The sequence below is a fragment of the Arvicola amphibius genome, chromosome 2 (assembly GCF_903992535.2).
Source record: "Arvicola amphibius chromosome 2, mArvAmp1.2, whole genome shotgun sequence".
In the NCBI taxonomy this organism is placed as follows: domain Eukaryota; kingdom Metazoa; phylum Chordata; class Mammalia; order Rodentia; family Cricetidae; genus Arvicola; species Arvicola amphibius.
Genome location: NC_052048.2, coordinates 34,837,124 through 34,860,373, shown reverse-complemented (window position 1 = coordinate 34,860,373; position 23,250 = coordinate 34,837,124). Strand labels below are relative to the sequence as shown.

Genomic DNA, 23,250 nt, shown 5'->3' with positions numbered 1-23,250 from the left:
GAAATCCTGTCACAAGAGCAGTGTAGTGCCAGTTATGTATTTGGATTTGAATGTCACAGATACCCAAGCAGCTGTGCAACTGACTATACTATTTTATATGTATTACTGTATTTCAGCTAAAACCACCATCCCACAAGTAGGAAAACCAGGGCTTAGTGACTCACCAACTTATTCCCAGTCATAGGTATGGGTAAAACCATACTTTAAGTTGGGTCTGCTTCCAAAGCCTCTTCTCTGCACAGTTCCTCCCTCTGTTGCCAAGGCCTCCACCTGGTAGTTTCTGAGGAAGTTTGAATGATGAAGGTGCCCTCCACCTGCTGGGTTGATGGTAGTGATGTCCACTGAGCACTTGTCAGCTTGTAGGCACTGGTCATGCCTCTGGAGTAAGGATATGCAGTCCTCTCCGAAACCTGTAGTTGGGGATTGCTACCACTATTTCGAAGATGCTGCCTCAGCTTCTGGAAGAAAGTGAACTCCTGCTGTGAGCACTGCCTTTATCTGCTCGGATTGGCACTAGAAACTTGTAGGATGAAGGGACCTGCAGTGAGGGAGGGTGCCTCTGGTGACCAGGGAACCTTGTATAGCTGGAAATGGTGATGCTCAGGAGCTTTCAGTCAGCCTCAGCCTGCCCAGGGCCACAGTGCAGAAAGCCTGGTGAGCTCATGGCTCCTGAGTTCTCCAGCACCTATAGTCAAAGGTGGCAAGGGAGCTGTTGAGCAGGACAGGAAGTGCTAATAACGTTGCCTTCTTTTCCAGGCTGTGAATTCTTCAAGGAATATAAGGATCGGGATTACATGGCTGAAGGGCTCATATTTAACTGGAAGCAGGTATGAGTAACAATATTCAACCATGTTTCTTTTTAGCAGGAGACCCTTTTTTATTCTTCTTGCCTGAATTCATCTTGCTATTTCTTTCTCTTCCTCTGCTGCTTGTGTGTGTGTGTTACTATCTCACTGCACACCCTTTCTGCTCCCTTTTTCATGACTGCCTCTCCATAGAAGAAAGTCTTCCAAGCCAAATTGGGAACTATTAGCCTTCCTCTTCTTCTACTCTGTGAGGACTGGAAGCGGCATTGTTTCTTCAAGCAGGAGATCATGCACAGGGAATCTCCAGAGGCTGTGCGTGGCTTGCTCTTGCTTCTTGCAGTACCTGACAGATAAACTCCATTCAGCTATGGTGACCTGGTCACTTTGCTTTTTCAGCTATCAGTTCCAGAGGGCCCCAGGCATCTGGTCCAGAAGAGGCGAGCACTGGAGGGCTGTCCTACCTATGGGGGATACAGCTCCAGGGCTGGGGCCTGTTGTCGCCACAGCTATATATGCTGGCCAGTTACATCTCACAGTGTCATTCTGTTCTCAGGACTATGTCGATGCCCCATTGAACATCCCTGACTTCCTGACTCACTCTCTGAACATTGACTGGAGCCAGTATCAGGTGAGGGCCTGATAATGCAGGCAGGATGAGGGGATGGTGTAACCAAGGGACCCTGTTGTCCATCCTTTGAGACCTTGTGCAAATGTAGTATTCTGACATCCCACAGCCCAAACTGCTTGCCTATTGAACTGGCTTTTGTGTGTGTGTGTGTGTGTGTGTGTGTGTGTGTGTGTGTGTGTGTGTGTGTGTGTTGGGTTTGTTTTGGGGTTTTTTTGTTTTGTTTTGTTTTTTGTTTTTTTCTTAAGACAAGGTCTCATTGTATAGCCCAGGCTGACCTAGGACTATGTAGACCATTAGACCAGCCTTGAACTTGAACTCAGAGATCCTCCTGAGCACTGGGATTAAAGGTGTGCACCATCATGTACATCATGTGCAGCTTTCCTTATTTGCTCCAGACCCAGAGAGTCAAAAGTCTTCCAAACGTAACTCAATGATTTGTGTCCACCAGGGGGATCTGCTTCCAGGGAACTTCACAAAGTCTGCTCTTCCACATCTGGGCTTAGCAGCTTTTCATTTTTCTTTTTAATGGGTTCTGTTAGAGGAAGTACAGAGCTACCTGACCTCATTTGACTGCAGAACTGAAAGCTAGAGCTGGCTCTCCACACTGTTTAACCCTCACAAGCTGACAGCTGCTGGGAGGCTCCCTGCAGCCCGCCCCTTCTTAGCTTCCTCCTGTCTGGCTGACACCTTGTCCTTCAGGACTGGCTCTGTGTCCACTTCAGGAAGACTTTCCTGATTTGCCCCCTCTCCCCATCCCTGATGGTTGGATGTCTGCATCTACCTTCCCATTAACCCCCTGGGTGTAACTATCATGGAATTTTCCACTGAGCTATAGTTACTGGTTTAGAGATCTGCTTCCGTGAGCTCCATGAGGACAGAGAACCCACAGCTTGTGTATCTCTTCAGCACCCCCTGCACATAAAGCCAGGTGTTGGGGTACATGCCTATCATCCTTTACTCAGGATCATTGCAAGTTTGAGGCCAGCCTGGGCTACTTAGCAGATCCTGTCTCAAAACCTGTCCACCCCATACCCTGAAGAGAGAAAGAGGGAGAGAGGGAGGGGGAGGACAGCTAAGCTGGTGATTATCAAAAGTATCCTGCCTCCCTACCATTTTCATTTGTGCCCTGCATTGTACAACTCCCACACAGCCTTAAGGTTTCCTTTTCTCAGACCTGGCCTGCCTCTTAGGCAATGGGAGGCCCCATTCTCTTATGTTATATCCGGGAAGTTTGTAAAGGTTAAGAATTGTCTTAACCCAATTCTCTTCCTGCCATGCGGATTCCAGGGAATTGAACTCAAGTCATGAGGTTTGGTGGCAAATGCCTCTACCTACCATTCCACCTCGCCAGCAGGGATTTATCTTATCTCTGAATAACCTTAATAACAGCTTAGATGCCCAGCTATCTGGGTACATGCAGGTGTGGGGGGGGAGGGAGGAATGTCAGGTATCTCCTAAATAAGTGTTTCTATAAGAGCATCATCAGAGAGGGAAAGCAGGCTGGTGCTCTTCATTGTGATCTGAAGACTAGGTTTGTGGGGTCCTGTTTTCTGGGCTATGGTTTCACAGGTTAAATAGCCAAGTGGAGACTGTACACTCCTCAGTTTGTGTACTGAGCTCTCAGGTGACCTCTACCCTAAGCTGCCCTTCTGGTCTCTCTGGAGCTGCCTGTTTTCCTTAATGCAGGTGCCAAATGGATCTGATGAACTACTTACCTAATGGGGTGACGGGAGGGGGCAGTGTTTGTTGGTCCTGCTAAGGCTGTCTCTAGGGAGGAAGTAAGACCTCTGCTAAGTAGTTGGAGATGCTGCAGTTGGGCTCCTTGGCTTTGAACAGACCTTGCCTTTCTCTGAAGGTGGGGTTGGCAGCCCTATCCCAGGCCTCACTAGGATCTCTGAGTTGTAAGTGTTCTCTGAGAAGGCATGCTGGAGTGCCTTCACAGCAGTGAGAAGCAGACCACTAGTTAGCTGGCTGCAGAGCAGGAACGCCCATGTGATTCCAGGCATGCTGGTGGCAGGGTGGGCATGTCAAAGGAATGCTTCCTTGAATAAAGCAGTCAAGCCAGTTTGCCTCACTTTGTCTCTTCATGTCATCTTCAGCCAGGGGTGCACTCTGCCCTCTCTCCATGTTAACTTTGGGGTCCCAGATTCCTTTATACTTTACCTCACTGGTGGTTGAACTCTCTTGTTCACTCCGCTTTACACTCATTTTGCTCTGTTCCTAGAGGCTTTTTCATGGAGTGCATGGGATGAGCATCAGGGGTGGACCTAGGTTTTTAGCACACTGCTCACATTCAGTAGTCTCACGTGTTTTGTTTTTTACTCTCCTGTAAATCTTAGAGTCTAGTGGTGCCAGACCCATCCCTCAGCCCAGCTGTGCGGTTTGGGCCTTCCCAGTGCAGCCCTCTCCATGGATAACTAGGCCCAACCCTGCAAACATGCTGTCTCTTTCTGATCAAAGTCTCCTTTAGATCTGCACGCTTGGCGCTCTGCAGAGCCCCAGGCCTTGGTCCCTCCCCTCCCCTTGCTGCCGCTATCTTTACTAGCAAGCCTAACCTGAGGCTTTATGCTCCATGGCTCCTGTCCTCACTCTGCAGAAGCTCAGCTCAGAGGAAACCTCTTGGCAATAGTGTGTCAGACATGTTGAGCCAGCTGTGTAAAGAGACCCTCATGCTCCTGCTGGTAATGGCTTTATTAGCACAGTGCTGCAGCAGGTCTCTGGAGCTGCTAAAAGTGGGTCAGAACTCTCTGGGGGCATGGGAGGGTCAGGTAAATGAGTCTGCTTTAAATTCCTGGGAAAACCATTGCAATTACAGGTGCCGTGTTCCCCTCCCCCCCGGGAAGTGCTCTCTCGTTGGCTTGCGCCACCCTCTCTGCACAGCCCAGAACGCTGATAGGCAGTTGTGTCCTAAGAGAGCAGAGGCTGTCCCTAGCCAGGGAAAAAGGCTCTGCAGAACTGGGTCAGGCCCCTCTATGGAATTCAGATTGGGAGTGGGCTGCTCCAGAGTGCCTGGTCTAGCCCTCTCACTTGGCTAGAACAGATTCTTGGCAGCATTATATATTTCCTGACTCCCACCTAAATGAGCCTCTTAGTGTCTGCTAAATACACTGTATATATTATTTGTCTAGGAGGTGGTAGTACATATGTATAATCCCACCAGTCGGGAGGCAGAAGCAGAAAGATAGTGAGTTTCTGCCCAACCTAGGCTAATATAGGAAGACAATCAATCTCTAAAAAGGGAAAGGGGCCAGCCAGGTGGCTCAGTATGTAAAGGTGGTTGCTGCCAAGCTTTACACCCTGAATTTGATCCCCTGAACCCATGCAAAGTGGGGAAAAAAACGGCCCTCAAAAATTCTCTGAATATTCACACATGACCCTTGGCAGGAATGCATCTTGTTGTTGTTTGGTATGTATGGGTATTTTGCCTGCATGCCTGTCTGTGCATCACTCTGTGTAGTACCTATGGAGGCCAGAAGATAACATCCCCTGGAACCCCCTCAGGACTGCAGTTACAGATGTGGGCACAGGAAATTGAACCCTGTTCCTCTATAAGAACAGCTCTTAGCCATTGAGCTGTCTTTTCTACCCCAGGAGTGTTACACACGCACACATGCATGCATGCATGCATGCACACACAATGTTAAACAGTGATAAAGATAGCATGCAGTGAGCAGCAATAAAGGTAATGAAACGACGACTGAGAAAGTGTTTGTGTTGGTTTCCATGGTGTGGTGGCAGATGAAAGAATGACTCTTACATGGCTGTTTGGAAGCAGTGTCTACCCTAGACCCCTGCACTTAAAAGCTGTTGGCATGAGGTTGCTTAAGAACACCTGCTAGAGGCGTCTATCCCTCACTCTCCAGCACACTGAGTAAGGGAGGGTGGGTGTTGGATACAAGCAGAGCTCTTGGAGCTGAGCAATGAATGTCTCGGGTTACTTGGGGTTTGGGGCCTTTAGCTTAAGACCAAGAGCCTTGTTTACTTGCTGCCCAAAAATCATGCTTGGCACTATATGTAAGTTTGAGATAGGGCCTCATATACCAGGCTGGTATAGCTGAGGTTGGCCTTGAATTCCTCATCCTCCTGCCTAGACCTCCTAAGAGCTGAAGTTACAAAGGGCATATCATCACACCTGGCAACATTTTTGTTAGATTTTGGTGCTAGGATGGACCTGGCATTTCTTAAATGCAAAAGCAAAAGCATGTGCTCTACCACCAACCTACACCCCCTCTGGCATTTGTATTTGTTTGGGAATTTTTGAGACTCAGTATGTAGCTAAGACTGCTCAAACTCATGTTCCTCTTTCCTCTAAGTCCTAGTTAATATTTATTTCTCGATCATTCTCTTGTTTTGTCCAGAGTTGGGACCTGGTGCAACAAACACAAAACTACCTGAAACTGCTGCTTTCCATTGTTAACAGTGATGGTGAGTCTTAGGAGCCCAAGCCTGTGAAATGCTGGTCAGGAATGTAGGATTAGGTCTCTGAGAATCCCCTGAGTCAAGAGACTTTTCAGGCTGGATTCGTTCCCAGGGGTATGCTGATGAGATGTCTGTGTGGGAAAAAGCACTTGCTGCACAAGCTTGATAAATTGGGTATGATGCCCAGAACCATGGTGGAAGAAGAGAACCAATTTCCACAAGTTGTTCTCTAATCTTAGCCTGTGCACTCTTATGTGCACACAAACACAATGATAAGAAACACAGTTAAAAACAGAACTTCAACTAGAAGAAATATGAGAAACCACACTAGGTACTTCACCCATATCTAGGATGAGATTGGGGAATAGCCTTGGACAGGTGCCTGGGGAAGAGGACACTAAGCTGTCCTGGAGTCCTTTTCATCAACCCCTGTCTGGGTCTCTCATTTGGTGTTCCTGTTCTGCCACAGATGACAGCGGGCTGCTGGTACACTGTATCTCAGGCTGGGATCGGACCCCTCTTTTCATCTCTCTTCTACGCCTTTCCTTATGGGCTGTGAGTATGAATAAATGTCTTGGAGTCAGGGAACATGCAGAGATCATCTTCAGCTTTACCCTTTGGTGTCTTAATTATCTCCAAGATGCAGAGACGCTGTGGGGTGAGGGCACACTCTGCAGGTATCATGTTTAACCCTGTTCTTGGTCAGCGGGCACAGTCACCCAGTCTATGGTGTGGTTTGCTCCTGGGGTAAGGAGGTCTATACTAGGACCTTTCTGATCTTGCCACCTTTGGTCTCTCCCAGGATGGGCTAATCCACACATCTCTGAAGCCTGCTGAGATCCTCTACCTGACTGTGGCCTATGACTGGTTCCTATTTGGGTAAGTTTTCAAGGAACACCAGCCTTTGAGGTGTATGTGCATGGTATTTTTTATAGGGAACAGAGATAAGAAAACAGTTGGCTCCCTTTGGAAAAGATCAGAAATGTTGGCAGGCTTCATCTGATGCATTAGTGCCAAAGACTGGTCGGTCTGTCATGCACAAGCCTCCTACAGCCCCATGTTACAACCTTTGACTCCTCACTCTTCTTTTTCAGGCACATGTTGGTAGATAGGCTCAGCAAAGGAGAGGAGGTAAGTACCCCTCATAGACCTATACCACACCTTAAGACAGAATGACGTTCATTTTGGTTGCCATGCTGTAGAGGCAGTTTCTCGACCCAGGATACTTGGATGAGGTCACCATCTTCTTCCCTCAGACAGCGTTGGGGAGCAGAGGGGAAGCAAGAGCAGAGCCCCATGTGAACCTCAGGCTCCCTTTGTACTGCAGAAAAAGTTCTGGTCACAGCTGCTGTGATCTTTTAAGTTAATGTTCGTCCTTTCTGCACTTGGCTCTGGAACCAATGTATAGGGAGCTTTCCATGACCCCATGCTCAGGGCTGAAGCATGAAGCGCTACTATCTTCAGTCCTGCCATACACAGAATCCCTTCCCTTTCCCACGGTGTTGTGTGCACCCATGGTCCTGCCTACTTCTCATCTGTAGGCTTCCTCAAAGTCAATTTGTCCCTCTTGAGTGTGGTCAAATTCCTCTGCCATCTCCACATCTTTGTCTGCTTGTCATGGTTTCCCCAGCATCAAATCTTAAGTTGCGCTTGTATGTGTCTGCTTGTCCTGCTTATTGCCTAGGTGACCTTGAGCAGCATAACCTTGAGTCTCCTGGTGCCTCGCTCAGAGCTAGAGATGCCTATCAGGACAGTGTTGGCTTTGTTTCCCCTCATCTCCAATGTTCAGACGCATCCTTCTCTCCCTCCTGCTCCTGAGCTTGCTTCCTTCTTGGGCATCTTATCTCCAGCTTTCTTTTGTTGCTCCTGTCTAGCTGCTCGTCCCCCTTCCAAATCTCTCTGAGCACTTATGTGACTGCAGGGCTGCAGGGCTGCAGAGCTCATAAGCCCATTCCTTGGAGGCCCCATGAACTCTGCCAGAGGCAGAGCCTTCTGCATTGAAATCTGGGCAGAAGGCCTCTTTGTAAACTCTTGTTTGGAGATTTTGCTGGTGCTTTAGGACATTCTGTCCTCCACTCCATCTCCCTCCTCTCCCAAAGCAGGCCAGATGCTCCCTTCGGAAAATCAGGGCAAAGATGAAGCTGAGCTGCCTGGGCTGAGTCCCATTCTTTAGTCCCTCAATGTATGCAAAGGTCTCTGAGACTAGAGGGTTGGGCTTTACCTCCCCAGACTACAGAAACCTCTATAAAACAACAAGCTAAAAACAGCTACTATGTGCCTCTTTACTCTGTCTTCTGCTTCGAGGTTCCCTGGATATATTAGCACATTAAAGGCTGAAGAGCCTGATGGAACATCTGTGTCGTTTTATATAATAGAGCATTTTTATACTGACGAGATCTGAGCAACCCTCTGCCTGGTTTTTTGTTTGTTTGTTTTTTGTTTTTGTTTTGTTTTGGAGGGACTCTTTTTTTTTTTTTTTTTTTTGGGGGACTCTTACAGGGCCCTGTGGGAATGTGTGGGTGTTTCCCTGTATCTCATGGGTTGCATCTTTGGGGATCATTGGTGTGTTATGTAGGCTAAATAGACTGAAGCCTCTGGACTAGGGCACCGGCTGGGATTTACTCATGGGAATGGGGTTGCTGCCAGGATCCGCACCTCCTGCCTGTACTAACAGCAAAGACCTGGGCCTCACAGGACCTGAGCACAGCAGACTCTGAACTAGTCCATGGCTGCCCTACACAAGTTCTGATCCTGTGTCAGATCATGTGACCCCACCCCATGGAATGCCTTTCCACGTCTGCCTTATCCACTAATCCCCATGCCCAAGATACTTGCCCTCCCAGCTGTCCTTCCTGTCAGTGGCTCTCCTTGGGTTTAGTGGAAGTGGGAAGCTACTGTTACCTCTTCTTTGTAAAGATTAAGAACATGTATGTTGAAGATTTGAAAGCTCTACATTGGACTTCTGTGTCCTCAAGAAAGGAGCACATTCTTTCCTTCCCTACCCCATCTCATGGGCACTTGCCCACCCCTGCTGAGCCCTTTCTTTGACCCACATCAATCATAAACCCAGAAGATGGAAGATGCAGCAGGGTCTCCAAAGCAGGTCATTCTCTGTAAGAGGGATTAACCAGAGCAGCTAGCAGCCTAGTTCTGAATGTTCTGCTTTGTAGTGATATTTCATTTTATTTTAATAAATATGAATAAAGCTTGCCTGAAGATCAGAGAGTAAAACAGCCACACTGATCAGCCATACAGACCAGGCAGTGGTGGCACACACCTTTAATTCCAGTAACCACACTAGTTTGCCATAAAAATCAGGCATTAGTGGTACACGCCTTTAATCCCCCACTAGAGAAGAATATAAAATGGGAGGAAGACAGTTTTCAGAGAGTCTCATTCTGAGGATTCTTGGAGGCAGGATTGCCATTTTTGGACTGAGGTAGAGGTAAGAGCAAGTGGCTGGCTGCTTGGCTTTTCTGGTCTTCAGGTTGCCAATATCTGTCTCTGGGTTTTATTAGTCATGCTACACTGCTATCTCTATCTTTCCACTGGGGAAGGCTAGCTTCTCACTGTGTTCTGATTTTTCTCCTTCAGATTTTCTTCTTCTGCTTCAATTTTTTGAAGCATATCACCTCCGAAGAGTTCTGCCTGAAGACCCAGAGGTAAGTGGAGACCAAGCACTCAGGGGAACTCCTCCACAGTAGGGTATTTATCCTAGCCCTGTACAAATGTCCATGTTGAGGACCTAAGTGAACAGGGAATGGATGGTTTGATGAAGAACTGTGGTGCTGTAGGAAGAAACAAACCTGTGGACAGGACTCCTCACTTCTCACAGCCTTGAGCTGATGCTCATCATTCTTGGGTCCTATAGAAGGCCAAATGTGCTGGGATGTAGCTCAGTAGTAGAGTGCTCGCCTACCATGTTCCAGTCCCTGCATTCAATCTTTGGTACCATAAAAAAGAAAAAACTCAGACTATGACCCCATAGAAACTGAATCATACTCAGCTGGGCATCATGGAGCACACTTTATCCCAGCATCTGGCAGGCAGATCTGAGTTCAGAGCCAGCCTGGTCATTTGCACAGTGAACAGAAATCTGCTTTTCAGCCTGAAAAAGTCTTGTATGTCTGGCAGTTACTCTGGGACTATGAGTGTCTTTCTACCAAATTTGCCAATTGTTGGGTCATGATTGAAAGGAAAAGCAGACTGTGTTGACTTTAGTCTAGTGCGTGTAACAGGCAGAGCCAAGCTAGTAGATCCCAGAAGTGGGCCTGGTACTTGGCAGACTCTGTAGGTGGGACCTGTTCTGTGTGGTGCCAGTCGTTGGACCTGTCCTGCAGGCTGGGCAGGGTCAAGAGGAGGTGACAGAGAGCTCCAGCTGCAGCTCAAATTTCCTGCTTGGGGTTGTCATTCTAGGAGGAAGAGTTTGCCAACTCGGGATGCAGGCTTCACTGTGGAAGATATCTGCATGCTGAGTGAGTGCTGGCCCCTAACAGCCTTTACTTCTTCACCGTAGCCACCTGAGAATAGACCACATGGGGACCTGTTCTAGAAGCTTATCCATCCAGCCATGTGGTGTGGAAAAGGTGGGAGACTGGTAATGGGGAAGGTAACATGCTGACTTTCTGGCTGCTTTCAGGACGCAGAGACCGAGGCAGCACCACCAGCCTAGGCAGCGACTTCTCCCTGGTTTTGGAGAATTCACCAGGAGCCGTGGGGAGCTTCACCTATGAGGCTGTGGAACTTGTCCCGGCAGGAGCACCAACTCAGGCAGCTTGGTGAGGGGCCAGACTGAGACAGAGTAAACTCACAGCTGTGGCCCAAGGCCACCAGCCCTAGGGAGCCAAGCTGTAGCCCCAGGAACAAAGAGGGCTCTGACAGAAGGCTTGAGAGCACAGCTTCATCTCCTGCTGTCTGTACTGGGCCTCAGAGCCCAGCCATCTGGTTGGTGAGGGGCACTGCATGGTGGCCCAGGAGCATAAAGTGCTGGTGCTCCCAGTGGGACCAAGAAGCAGCAGTGAAATGAGAGGAACGAGTACCCTGTACAGTGTGCCAGGAGGTAGGGGGCCAGCTTAGCAAAAGGAAACAAAAGGTGGTGGGTACATACAATGGTAAGGGACCTGCTTTGAGGGTCCTCCCATGAGAATGTGGCAGGATCTGAGTCCTTAATATAGTCCTACTTAGACACATGGCAGAGTTTGTATAGCATTTACAAGCTAGGGAATAGAGCAGTTAGTACACACTAAGAATAATTCTCTAACATGTTCTGAGTCATGGGCCAGTGCAATTAGAATGCCTTAGAGTCTCAGTTAAAGTCCCAGCCCTTGTTGCCTGTGGCTTGAGTCTGGGAGAGGACCAAGTGTTTGTGCCTCCTGGGTATGAAAAAGTTCCCACATAGACAAAGTGGCTCTGGAACCCAGCTGACAGACAGCCTTGCTCTTCTGTCACAGGAGGAAGAGGCACTCATCCTCCCCACAGAGTATGCTCTGGAGCCGGCCACAACCCTCTGAGGACCGCCTGCCTTCCCACCATGGGCTGGCTGAAGCCAAGTCTTCCAGCTCTTCATCCTCAAACCATTCTGACTTTTTCAGGATGGGCAGCAGTCCTCTTGAGGTCCCCAAACCCAGGTGAGGAACCCCAAGGCATAAGGAGCCTGCTGGAAAATGTTACTGGCTTTCTTCCATTAGCAAAGTTGGAAGCAGGGGTCTAACATTGAAGCTGGGATTCCTTGGTTTGTGCCTGATGTAGCTCCTTAGGAGCCGGAAGAAGTGGATTGCTTAGCAGGCCCACTCTTTGAAGGATTGGTTGCTGTTGGGGCTCAGAGCCTTCACTGGTTTGTAAAAACTTTTGGAATTGCTTCCTGGAGCTCTGTGTAGTACATGGGTACACAAGTGATGTAATGGTTGTTATGTGACAGAGTCAGGGCTGCCTCCATTGGTCACCTTTGGAAGATCCTAGCCCTCTATGGACTGCCTATTGTTAATCAAAATGGGTCTGGACACTCTGGGTTCATTATGTCTCTCACCTTCCTTGTCCACATTGATGGAGAACCTAAAACAGATAAGGAGCCAGCCCAGATATGTGTCTGTGGAAAACCGTAGCAGCTCTATCTACTCCTGAGAAAGCATCGACCCGGCTAAGACAAGTGTGCCTGTGCTAAGGCCAGGACACTGTCTCCTGGGTAAAGTTAAAACTGAGTGTGCTCCAGGGCTTAGGAATGAGGGGTGCTCTGGCATGTGGGGAAAGCACTTCCCAGCTGATGGTTCTACTTTTTCCATCTCATATTTCAAGGAAAGTCCATGTGCTTGATTGCTTTCCTGTCTAAATCCTAGAGAATTCCTAGCCCTTCTAAAGACAGCAGAACAGTGTGGGGCCTAGAGATCCCTAAGAGATTCGCAGAATGGGCATGAGCTCTGGAGCCCAGCTTTGCCATGTAAGTCTAAATCACACTCAGACTTGTAGCTTTCTGAATTGGTAGCAGGCCTGTTAAAAGGCAGACTTGCTAATACTTCTGGTACCCTCCTTTACTCTCTGGACAAGAGGAAACAGTGGAGTATGAGGAGCCAAAGCATCCTCAGGGAGGCAGAGCAAATGAACAGTGGGCAAGCATGGTGGCCAGCTGCTCTGGCCAGAGGGGCCCCTCACCTCAGTGTCATCGGCAAGTGCTGGGGAGTCTAAGCCAAGACTGTAGCCCAGAGGAGACTTGGTGGCTGTCAGGGCCAGGCAGACAGCCCACATTGCCTGTGCCTGTTCACATCCTACATGTGGGGGCTGGCATGTGTGGCTGTTGCTGTGACCCTCACCTGCACTCGGCTGTTCTCGGGGCTACTCTGGTGTTGTAGTAGCACTGTGAGACTCTTGCTGTCTGGGCTGTTCATGGTCCCTGCCTCCTTTACTGCCTTTTCTGTGTAACATTACTGGTTAACTGGGCAGGAAGCAAGAATGGTCTACTTTACCATCTAGGCCTTGCCCCAACTGTAGACAACTCCTATGTTGATGGTCACTTTTTCTCACACCCACTTTTTATCATCCCCTTCTGCCTCCCAGGACAGTCAGTTTCCTTCAGTCTTACGGATTTTTTTTAACCTTCGAGTGACTCAGACTTTCTCATAGGGTCTAGGATGGCCGTAAACGTCCTTTCTCTGGGAGATGAGGAGTATTGGGGGATCCACCTTTTCACCTCAAAGCCCTATATCCTGAGGCCAGCCCAAGGCTAGCATGGACCTAAATGGGGATTGGGTAGACAGTGTGTGAGGCAACTGCTGTGAACCAGGCCCGGCTAGCCAGGCAACATAGTTCTCAATCAGATGTCTGCTGCCAGAGGTTTTGAAAGACTACACTATTCTGATTTAGAGCATTCTAATTATGTATTTCCATTAACATTAAAATTAATTTAGTCTCTTTTATCTTAAAGTGCCTGAGGGATCCTGTCATTAGCTGCTCTGCCTCTTAGGTAACAGTAGCCAATCAGGTCTTCAGTGCCACAGGCAAATCTATGTGGAAACCAGCCCTTTAGGAAAGTTATCCATGACTGCGACAGTCACTGCTGCTGTGAGGTGCTGGGTCTCATGTGTTCACTCTCTAAACCCTGCCTCTCCTAAAGCAGGACCCCCGTGAGAGGAATCGCAGAGGCTTTGCTACGAGTGGGGAGGAGAGCTCTGGAGTGGTGATTCTTACCAGGCTATGATTCCATTTTTCTCACAGGGAAGACAGTGACTTTTGGGTTTTTTCTCTGCTACCATATAATCAGCCACAGAACTCTTAAGTGTACATGTCTACTTCAGCCTTAATTAGGAAATCACCTGTTCGGCCTTAGCATGGCCTTAATCTTTGTTCTTATGTTCCTTAGGAGTGAGGGGTGGGGTTCTGGCACAGTGCTGTCTACTGAGGATGGTGCCACCACTGAGCCCAGCTTGATGCTAGGCTGCCTGAAGAGCAGATGAACTTGGCTGAGAGACACCCAACAGCCTGGTTGAATAGCTAAGTAGCAACACAGGAACTAACCTCTGCTGCCCAGTTAGCTGCTCCTCCAGGCACTGCCACCTGCTCATTATAAAGCTGCGAGCTCTGTCCCAGGCTCTTATACAGCAGAGAAGCCTGGCTGCTCTCGGCAGGACATAGATTCCTGTCCTGCCCCAGACCTGACATGAGTGCTGATGTACCTAAGGCAGTCCCAGCTTAAGACCTGGAGGAGGAAACTTTGAGCCCCAAGACTTTTCCTTGGGCTGATGTAGGAATGCAGGAGGCCTTGCTGGGCTGACATGCACATGTGTAAAAAGTCAAAGTCCAGGCTAGTGAGAGCCCCTTCCCAGGTACTTGGGCAGAGGTTGTATGGCCATCCTTGAGATGCATCACAGATATGCAACAATCAATGAATCAATGAGTGGTGTCAAGAGGATAAGTCTGGGTCCAATGACATATAGGCTTCCTCAAAGTATAGGACTTGGCTCAGATATTCCCTTCATGTCATTGTTCACCTGATGAATGGCTTTCCTTTTTATAATCTGTAACCAGAAACTTCAGACAGGTAACTATACTTTCAAGCATTCTGTGACACCATGATTATTGAGATGCTTTCAAAATACAAGTAACAGGAAGCACATCAGGTAGCCTTCAGGTATAGTCTTAAAGCATCCCAAACCTATATCCCAGTGGTTCCTTCTCCTCGCTGATTTGCTTCTTGGGCCACCTTTCTCCATCTTGCCAAAGTGACTGTTGGGAGCTCCTGAGACTGCCCCTGGCTTTCCTTTTTCACACAGAAGGCTTTCATGAAGCCTCTTCTTCCAGTCACACTTTTGCTCTCATGGTAATCATGTGCCCATTCATGAGCTAGCCCTACCCATATTGAGAAGGAGAAACAGCCAGCTTTTAATCCCAGCACTTGGGAAGCAGGGCTACATGGTGAGCACCTGTCATTGTCTCCTTCCCCCCCCCACCCCATGTAACAGTCCAGGCTGGCCTGGAACTCACCAGGCTGGCCTCAAACTCAGAGATCTCTGCTTCCCAAGTACTGGGATTAAAGGTGTGTGCCTGTACCACCTAGCATCTTTCTTTTTTTTTCTTTTTTTTTTTTTAAGGAAAATTGGCTAAAATGAACTTGGGCCAGACCTGATTTCAGTCACAGCTTTGGCCTTCCCAGCTGTGCAACTTGTGGGGGATCACTTTCCTCCCTCCAAGCTCAGTTTTAAATAAGAATAGTGATCTGAACCCTGTAAATAAGGGTGAAATGGTGTAATGAAGTAAGGTGTCTGTCAATCCTGACATAATAGATATTTGTTCTTCCTACAAATGTTCAGGAACTGCATCTGTTTTATTAGGAACTGTTCTTATCAATCATTTATCTGCCAGCCATGTCAGAGCACTGGGCAGCTGATAGAAGCCTGGTGCCTCACCCAGACCTATTCTTGCCTGAATTCAGCCAATATTCCTTGAATCTGTTTTCATGTCTCTCAGTACAGGAAGTAGTAGCTGGAAGCTCCCTGGCTATAACTGCCCTCAGCCAGGTGTTCTCCAGGAGTTAGGGAGGCTGAGAGCCACGGAAGAAGGGCCTGGGCTGGGGCCAGCTAAGGGAGTAAAATGTTACCCGGAAGCCACCATCCTGTGCAGAGGCTTTGGTCTTCCAGGCCCCAGGCTGAGAACAAAGCTCCATAGCTCCAATTTGAGGGCTTCTTGGCTATGTTCTTTCTGGTGCTTGACCAGGCGAGCACAGGGGGCAAATCAGACTTCTCTCTTCACAGCTTTGTTAACCCTTGTGTAAGGAGCCTTACTAAAGCTGGTGAGGGTAACCCAAATGCTGAGCATACTACAGCTCTCCTTCTCATATGCAGGCATAGGTCCCTCCAGGAGCACACTTACTTTTTGTCTCTAGCTGTCCCTCTCTGCTGTAATCCAAGTATTTTTGAGTGTCTCTCAAATGTAAGAGCTGAATGGTCATTTTACATAACCTATTATTTGACTTAAACCTCAGATAGGAAGATCTCGTGTGTTCATTCTTGAAAAATGTTGGTATCTCTCAAGAATGGCTGCTCAATGTGAGCTGTTTTCTGTTCCATAGGAGGGGATGCCCTCTTGCTGGTCCTTTTGCCTTATCCACCTGACAGCTACTCTGGCCTGACATTGCCTGTGGGAAGCAAAGGGAATTGACTACCCCGAGGAACCAGAGGGCTGAAGGGAACTAGGCTGTGATTCCCTGGGAATGGGTTTGGGGCTTGAGAAACTTGATGGCAGTCCCTGGCTCAGAAATGTCCCATCTTGCCCAGTTTGCTCTGCTCAGGTGCTCTACCCCCACTCCCAAATCTCCTTTGAGTCTTAGAAGCTGTTTCCCCATACGCTGCTAAAAATAGAAGAGTCTACTCTTCAGATGGTCTGTGGAGACTGAGGAGCCAGGCTTGTGCCTCTGGAGGGTTTGCACTGGCTGCAGGCCCAGCACTGCCAGGAGAACACCCAGGGCAGGCTTGGCTTCTCTTGAGAGGCTGGCTGTGATTCACAGGTCTGACGTTTATCTATCTAGAGGTCTGGCTTTGTGCACCTTGGGGCTTCTGTCAGGTAGTAGACCATGTCCTGTTCTAATCCCTGAAGACATCACACTAAGGTCCCCACAGTAATGAATGTGGCAAGGACCAGTGTTGGCAGGTATTCCAGTTCACAGCAGCTTTTACTGTGAAAAGCCATCTGTTTTCCTTTCTCACAAGGTGCTATACTTCTCGTTCAGGACAATCTGTAGTCAAACTCGAGTTTAAAAACTTCTTAAAGGGCTGCTGAGATGGCTTACCCAGTAAAGGCACTTGGTGCCAAGCCTAAAATCTAAGTTCAGTCCAAGAACCCACATGGAGATGGAGAGAACCAATGCCTGCAGGTTGTCTTCTGACATTCACAGTGGCATGTATACATGCACAAATGCACATAAACTTAAGCTCTTGTGTCTGGGTATGGTGGTGGTTCATGACTGTCATTCTTGCACTTGGGAAGCTGAGGCAGGACTGATACAAATTCAAGGTCCATTTGGCCTACATTGTTTGTTGCAAGCCTGTTTCAAATCACCAGAGCACATAGTAACATAGGTCACAGGTGCTTGACAGTAAGACTGACCAAACAGCTGGGAGGAGGGAAGGTAGGTGCTGTCACCTGAGGATCCACTGATGCCAGCAGCTAAGTGGGTAGGTATGTTTTTCCTCTGCTTCCTGATCCCACCCTGTTCATACTCTGGCCTTGTTTCTGCATCCTTGTGGGAGCCTTTCTGCTATTCTTAAGTTAAATAATAAAAGTTGAGTTAAATAATTAATAATAAATCAATCCTAATACTTGGGAAGCTAAGGCAGGAGGACTGCTCAAGTTTGAGGGCAGCCTGGGCTATGTAGTGAGTTCCAGGCTTAATGCCAGAGACTGACTTGCAGCCTCTCAGACGCCCACAGGTCAGCTGCTGTCCAGGACAGAGGCGAGGGCTTAGCTGTTGAGTAGGGAGGAGGTGGCAGCACAACTTCCCTCCCCTGCTCCCAAATCTCTCTGTCAGAAGAGGTCTGATGAAGCTGTCAATTTGCAGCCTGGTTTGATTCATCCCTCCCCTCTGGGCATAGTTGGCTCTGTGCTGCTCTTGAATACAAACTCTGGCTCCTGGAAGGAGCTGCAGAGGAAGGGGGACCTCGGGGCTCTATCTCTTCACTCTTCCATCTAGGTCACCACCCTCCACAGTTTCCAAAAGCCTTGTTCTCCCTCCCTTCTGATAAGATTTCAGTGGCCTGGGTTCCATGCTGCACAGATACTGTTACAAAGAGGGTGACTGCCCTTGGGGCCGGCTTCAACCTGATCTGTCAGCTGCTGTTGAGGTGGCACTTAACTGCATCAGCCCCCAGGAAAGGCACATCGGCCACAGGCTTTGGGTCTGGTTTACCTCTTGTTGCCTTGCTTTGCTCTTGGTCTTTGGCTTCGTTATCTACACAAAGCACTGTCCTCACAGCCCAGCACACCTTATAGTCTTCTTTCTCTCTCACCCCTTACCCAGCTTTGTTTGCTCTTTTGGAGAAAGTAGTTGGCTTTCAGCTGCTCCATCAGAACCTCAGAGCCATGGCACAGGGCCATTGTGCTGCCCACCCTTCCCTAGGGTACCCCTGTCAGGCATGTGACTGACTGCATCGTCTCCCCTCTCTCTCCTCTCTGCCCCAGATCAGTGGACCATCCCCTGCCCGGATCCTCTCTCTCCACAGACTTTGGCAGCTGGCAGATGGTAACGGGCTGTGGCAGTATTCAGGAACGGGCTGTCCTGCACACAGACTCCTCTCTCCCTTTCAGCTTCTCGGATGAGCTCCCTAACAGTTCTCTGTAAGTGTCTTGCTTGAGAAGGCAGGATACTTCCCTGCCCATGTCAAAAGCTGGAGAGCAATCAGGAGTGCTGGTCAGGAGTGAGGCAGAGGCTGACCAGAGGGAGCAGCTCGGGGTGTCTGCCCCTCCCCATTTGTCTGCAGCCTCTGGATCCCCAGGGTAGAAGGACGCCTGTGGCAGCTCAGCAAGTACATTTGGCTTCATGTTCACTCTTTCGGCTCCCAAAAACCCATCCACAGATGTGTCGGGTGTGCCCTGAGGAAAAGCTAACTGGACTATAACTATAGAGGATTCTATTTATGTGTGAGGCTTTGCCTGACATGAAAATCCTTTGAAAGCTGAACAGTGTGGGGTAGGAAGCTAGGTGTATGTTGAAGACCAGAGCAAAATGGCACTGGGTTAGCCTGGCTCTGCAATCCAAGCAAAACCAAGAGTTACTTTCCACCCCCACTCTTCCACTTTTGCCTCAAGACAGAAAATAAGGACTGTATGGTACTGCTAGATCACATGCTTCTTCCTCAAGGGAAACCACATGTACCCTTGCCATCTTTGGTGGCTGGTAGTTGTCAGACAGGAGAGACCCTCCAGTTCGTGGGGAGTAAGGCCTGTTCCTCAGATGTACAGGCTCCTGAGTAAACCTTCCTTCTCATTACCAGCTGTGTTGGGATGGCTTGAAATTCTAGGGACTCGCCCATCACCACTGCTGGTGACAGTTAACACCCAACCCTTTGCTGTCTAAGTGGAGGCAAGTTACTCTGGAAATAGGTAAAGATGAGGGTCCACCTGAAGTCAGGCTGGGGCTAGACAGACAGTAGGATACCTGGATAATACTTTTCAGATCCTAGCCCTGAAACTGGGACATCACCTTAGGGCTTCCAAATCCATTGCTTAGTCCCGCCTCCCTGGAGTCAGGCCCCAATCCACAAAGATAGATCTTAGATTATTTAATGTGTTTTTGAGATAGGATCTCTAGCCCAGTGTTGGATATAGTAGTACTCAAAGGGACAACCTTGAACTTATTTTCCATTCCTCCTGAATGTTGAGGTTACAGCACTCTACCAAACAGGCCACATCCCCAACCCAATTTTGGAGGATAAAATAAAAATCCTTAGATGTTTCTATAAAGAAGTGTTGCCGGGCAATTGTGGCACAGGCCTTTAATCCCTGCACTTTAATCAGGAGGCAGAGGCAGGCACATGTCTTGAGTTCGAGGCCAGTCTGGTCTACAGAGAGTTTCAGGACAGCCACAACTGTTACACATAGAAACCCTGTCTCGAAAAAACAAACAAAAAACACAAAGTCTTCTCCTGCCAGACTGGTGAGAGAACCCTGTGGGACAGCGTGGACCACCACCTGCCTGCCTGTCAGCCCTCCTCACCTCAGAGGAGCAGGCGGTCCACAGCCCAGGTCATCTAGCCTAGAACCTGCAAAGAGCCTCATGCTGTCTTGAGCTGCCCGCCAGGCCCCCAGATCTGGGGAGTTCTCAAAGGACAGAAGATTCTGTGATCTCAGAGCCTCCAAGATTGAGTGGAGTCTCTGTCCTTGAGGAAGCAATCTAAATCGTAAATGCTTTGTTTCCCCATCTATGGTCTTGAAATCTTGGCCTTGACTTTCCCAAGCCTGTTGGCCTGCTCTTGAGAGAGAGACGGTTGTTGTACCAGCTACATTGCCCATTTGTGTACTACGTACGTCAGTCTGTCTCAGCTGGTTTTCTTGTCTCTAATCAGATCGGTCTTTGTCCCTTCTGCTGCCTGAAGGTGGAGGGCTATGTGAATACACATGTAGACCCCCAGATAACCCCTGTTCCTTGTATTATGTGGATACAGCCTTTTCTCCACTGAACCTGAAGAGAAGCTGAGAGACTTGCACATGGCCTCCAGCCTGGGAAAAACCTGATTAGAAAGGTTCAAGGACATGTCTCTCCCCACAGTGCCAGCAGAGCCCTCGGGGCTGCTCCTGGATTGCAGGGGTTGGCATCACCTCATTTTCCTTGTGCTGCTGTTGGATTGGTTTGACTTTGCTTTGCCCCCTGCTGCTCTCTTCTGCCTCTCACAGACAACTCCCACCAGCCTATTTCCCTAGGGACTTTTCTGTCCTTCCCCCTACTGGCCTCAAGACTGTCCTCTATTCCCAGACTTCCGTTTCCCTAGGACCTAGGCTAACTAGGAGAGGGCATGTTGCTGTTGCCTCTGACAGAGTCGGGGAAGGATTCTCCAAGGATGGCTTCCAGAAGGCAGAGAGTTGGGACGAGCTGGTGTGGTCCTTGTCGGTCTTCATGCCATGGCTGTGGGGACATCTAGGCCTGTGGCCCTAAGAGGCTCTCCAGCAAACCCTCTAGCAAAATGTCTTCATGTGCCTGACCTTGAGTCCAGAGGATGGGTGCAGTGATCATCTCAAGCCTCTTCTGGTAGAGACCCTAGGGCATCAGACAACCCCATGTGGAATTCACACATGGATAGGCTGGAGTTGTGTATGCTTCTTTCCCTTTTTGACCTGTAATTCCAGATAGCAGAGTGAGACTTTTGGTCTGCCATGTCAGTGCCCTAACAGGGAAGGAGAAAGAATGAGAGCAGCACCTTTCCAACTCTTTACCTGGGAAGCCCCAGGACTGAGGTGCAGTTGGAGCCCAGGCTTTCCACTGGGAGGTCCTGGCCTCTTAGGGCAGCTGGTTTTCCTGTGACCAAAAGCTCCCTCCAGAAGGTATCTGGTTTTAGCCACAAGAAGGCTATAGTCTGCTAGCAGCTGAGTCCCACTACCATATCTTGGGTGTCTCCTTACAGGCAGGCACACAGTATGTGCCTCAGCTTATTCTTAGAGGGAATGGGAACCAGCAGGTGTCGGAGCTAATAATTCCACTGCTTAGCTCCCCCTTCCCCACCACCAGAATGACTGTTTGCCCAGCAGAAAGTAAAGTCGGTGCTCCAATAAGTTGTTCTGCAGTGGAAGAACAGACTGAGAACTGAAACTTAATTACTGTGTAAGGAAATATATGTGGAGTCCGTGCTACAAGCTAGATGCTGACTTCGTGCAGTTGAAGTTTGAGATTAGGCCATGTGAAATGAGGTTATTGGATCCTGTCCTGTGGTAATCTCTTCCCCTCTCTCTCTCCTTCCCCTACAGACTTACAGCTCTGAGTGACCGGGAGACACGGCTGCAGGAGGTGCGCTCTGCCTTCTTGGCTGCATACAGCAGCACAGTGGGGCTTCGGGCAGTAGCCCCCAGTCCCTCTGGTGCCATCGGGGGCCTGCTAGAACAGTTTGCCCGTGGTGTTGGGCTCCGGGGCACAAGCACCAGTGCCTTGTGAAGTTGACAGCACACAGCCGTTTCCTGCTCCTGTCGCAGTTGAGCCGTCAGTGGAATCAAGCCATGCCTGGCAAAGGGGCACTTGGAGAGCAGAGGGAAATCTCACACCCTCCTTCTCTGTGACGCACATGGCAGCCCCAAACCTGAGCAGGCCTGAGGATGGGATCTTCTAGCTCCCAACCTCCTGACTGGTGACCACTCTCGTCACTGCCTCCCTCCAACCCTGGTCTTTGGATTCCTATCAACTCTCAGAACTGTTTGGTGTTTTCCTACGGCCTTGGAGCGGCCATAATGTTGTAAAAACCCCGTTCTGCAGTTTTTGTTTCCTGGGAAGGAGAGTCACCTGCACTGAAAATGAGGCAGTTTCACATCAATCACAAATAAAAGCAAGGTCTTTTTGAATGGCTCTTGTCTGGCATCTCATGTGGTTGTGACTGTCAGAGCTGCTCAGAACCTTATGTCCTCTCTCGTGCTGGATGAAGGTTTTGAGACTTTGGGGAGTTGTGATGCAGGAAAAGCTGTACCTGGATTTGTCTTTGTTTTCTGTGCTGGGGACAGAAACCAAAGCCTTGTGTATGGTAGGCCAGATGCTCTACCACTGAGCCAAATTTCCAGTCCCCATCAGTCAACTCAAGCAATAAAGGGAAGCATATGAATTCATAAACCTGAGATGGGAGATGGGTCAGCAAGCCTGAGTGAGCTTGGTGACAGCCACTATTCATCTGTGTAGGTTCTGGGGCTCCTTACCGACTCTGGATGTGGACTTTCCATCCTTAGCAGGTTCTGAAGCAACTGTCCTGGGATGAAAGAGCTGGGCTAATTAATAGAGGGACATAGCTTCTGGGCTATGGAGGTGGCAGTGGACACACATGGGAGGGGAAGGGAGTCTGGGTTTTTTTGAGGGGAGAGGATTTTGTTTTTCGAGACAGGATTTCTCAGTATAGCTTTTGGAGTCTGTCCTGGAACTCACTCTGTAGACCAGGCTGGCCTTGAACTCAGATCTGTCTCTACCTCCCTAGTGCTAGAATAAAGGCATTGCACCAGCACCACCAGACTGGGGGGTCGGCTTTATGAATGTCAAATTTCAAAGGCATCGAGCTAAGGGTTTCATAGTCCTTCACCATTCACTGATCCTCTCACACCTGTCCTGGGATGGAAACCAGGGCTTTGCATACAGTAGACAAGTGCTGTACAATGAGCTATGTGCCCAGAGCCCTGATCTGACAGGCCATCAGTGTGAATACCCAGAAGTTACCAAGCCTATTAAAATACCCCAATAGTACCCCAGTAACTGCTATTAGGGTCTTAACCACTAATACTGAATAACTTGCTCAAGGTCACATGGATATTAAGGGGATAATGAAGCTTCCAGAGAGGAAGGTGGGCCAGGAAGAGGGAAAGGAAGAGATTTTGGGAGCCCCTCACAATCGGAGGTGACCAACTCCCACATGCCACCCCAAATGTTTCAGGACCATGGATAGTACTGAGCTTTTCAGCACTCCCGAGGTGGCTCCAGAGGAAGTGTAGGTCAGAGCTGGGGTCTGGGTGAGGTTTCCAACCAGCTCCTGGCTGCTCCAATGGGGCGGGGGCCGCCTGCAGGGCCGGGCGGGGCTGTGCTGCCATCTGGAGCCGCTGCTGCCAGCGGCCACTGTCAGGGCGCGAGCAGTGGAGCGCACACAGGGCTGGAGAGAGCACCGCTGCCTTGGCACATGGGCCGTCCTCGCCCCTAGCTCAGGTGGCTGGGGTCTCGCAGCCAACCCTCACCCCCACCCCCGCGAC

The 23,250-nt window shown here is 49.3% G+C and overlaps 1 protein-coding gene across 3 annotated transcripts in view; it reads left to right on the top strand.

Moving 5' to 3' along the window:
- Nucleotides 1-21,873, top strand: part of Mtmr14 (myotubularin related protein 14) — a 45,550-nt gene extending 23,677 nt beyond the window's left edge. For 2 of the 3 annotated variants that reach the window (XM_038318393.2, XM_038318394.2), the window contains 11 exons: nucleotides 757-827; nucleotides 1,360-1,434; nucleotides 5,793-5,859; nucleotides 6,323-6,408; nucleotides 6,656-6,732; nucleotides 6,948-6,984; nucleotides 9,448-9,515; nucleotides 10,270-10,328; nucleotides 10,493-10,631; nucleotides 11,304-11,480; nucleotides 21,289-21,873. In XM_038318393.2, coding sequence (XP_038174321.1) covers nucleotides 757-827; nucleotides 1,360-1,434; nucleotides 5,793-5,859; nucleotides 6,323-6,408; nucleotides 6,656-6,732; nucleotides 6,948-6,984; nucleotides 9,448-9,515; nucleotides 10,270-10,328; nucleotides 10,493-10,631; nucleotides 11,304-11,480; nucleotides 21,289-21,472 — 1,040 coding nt within the window. In that variant the 3' untranslated portion in view covers nucleotides 21,473-21,873. Of the gene's footprint in view, nucleotides 1-756; nucleotides 828-1,359; nucleotides 1,435-5,792; nucleotides 5,860-6,322; nucleotides 6,409-6,655; nucleotides 6,733-6,947; nucleotides 6,985-9,447; nucleotides 9,516-10,269; nucleotides 10,329-10,492; nucleotides 10,632-11,303; nucleotides 11,481-18,012; nucleotides 18,169-21,288 lie in introns of all 3 variants that reach the window. The other variant, XM_038318392.2, reaches the window with a different exon arrangement.
- Nucleotides 21,874-23,250: the final 1,377 nt, after the last annotated feature.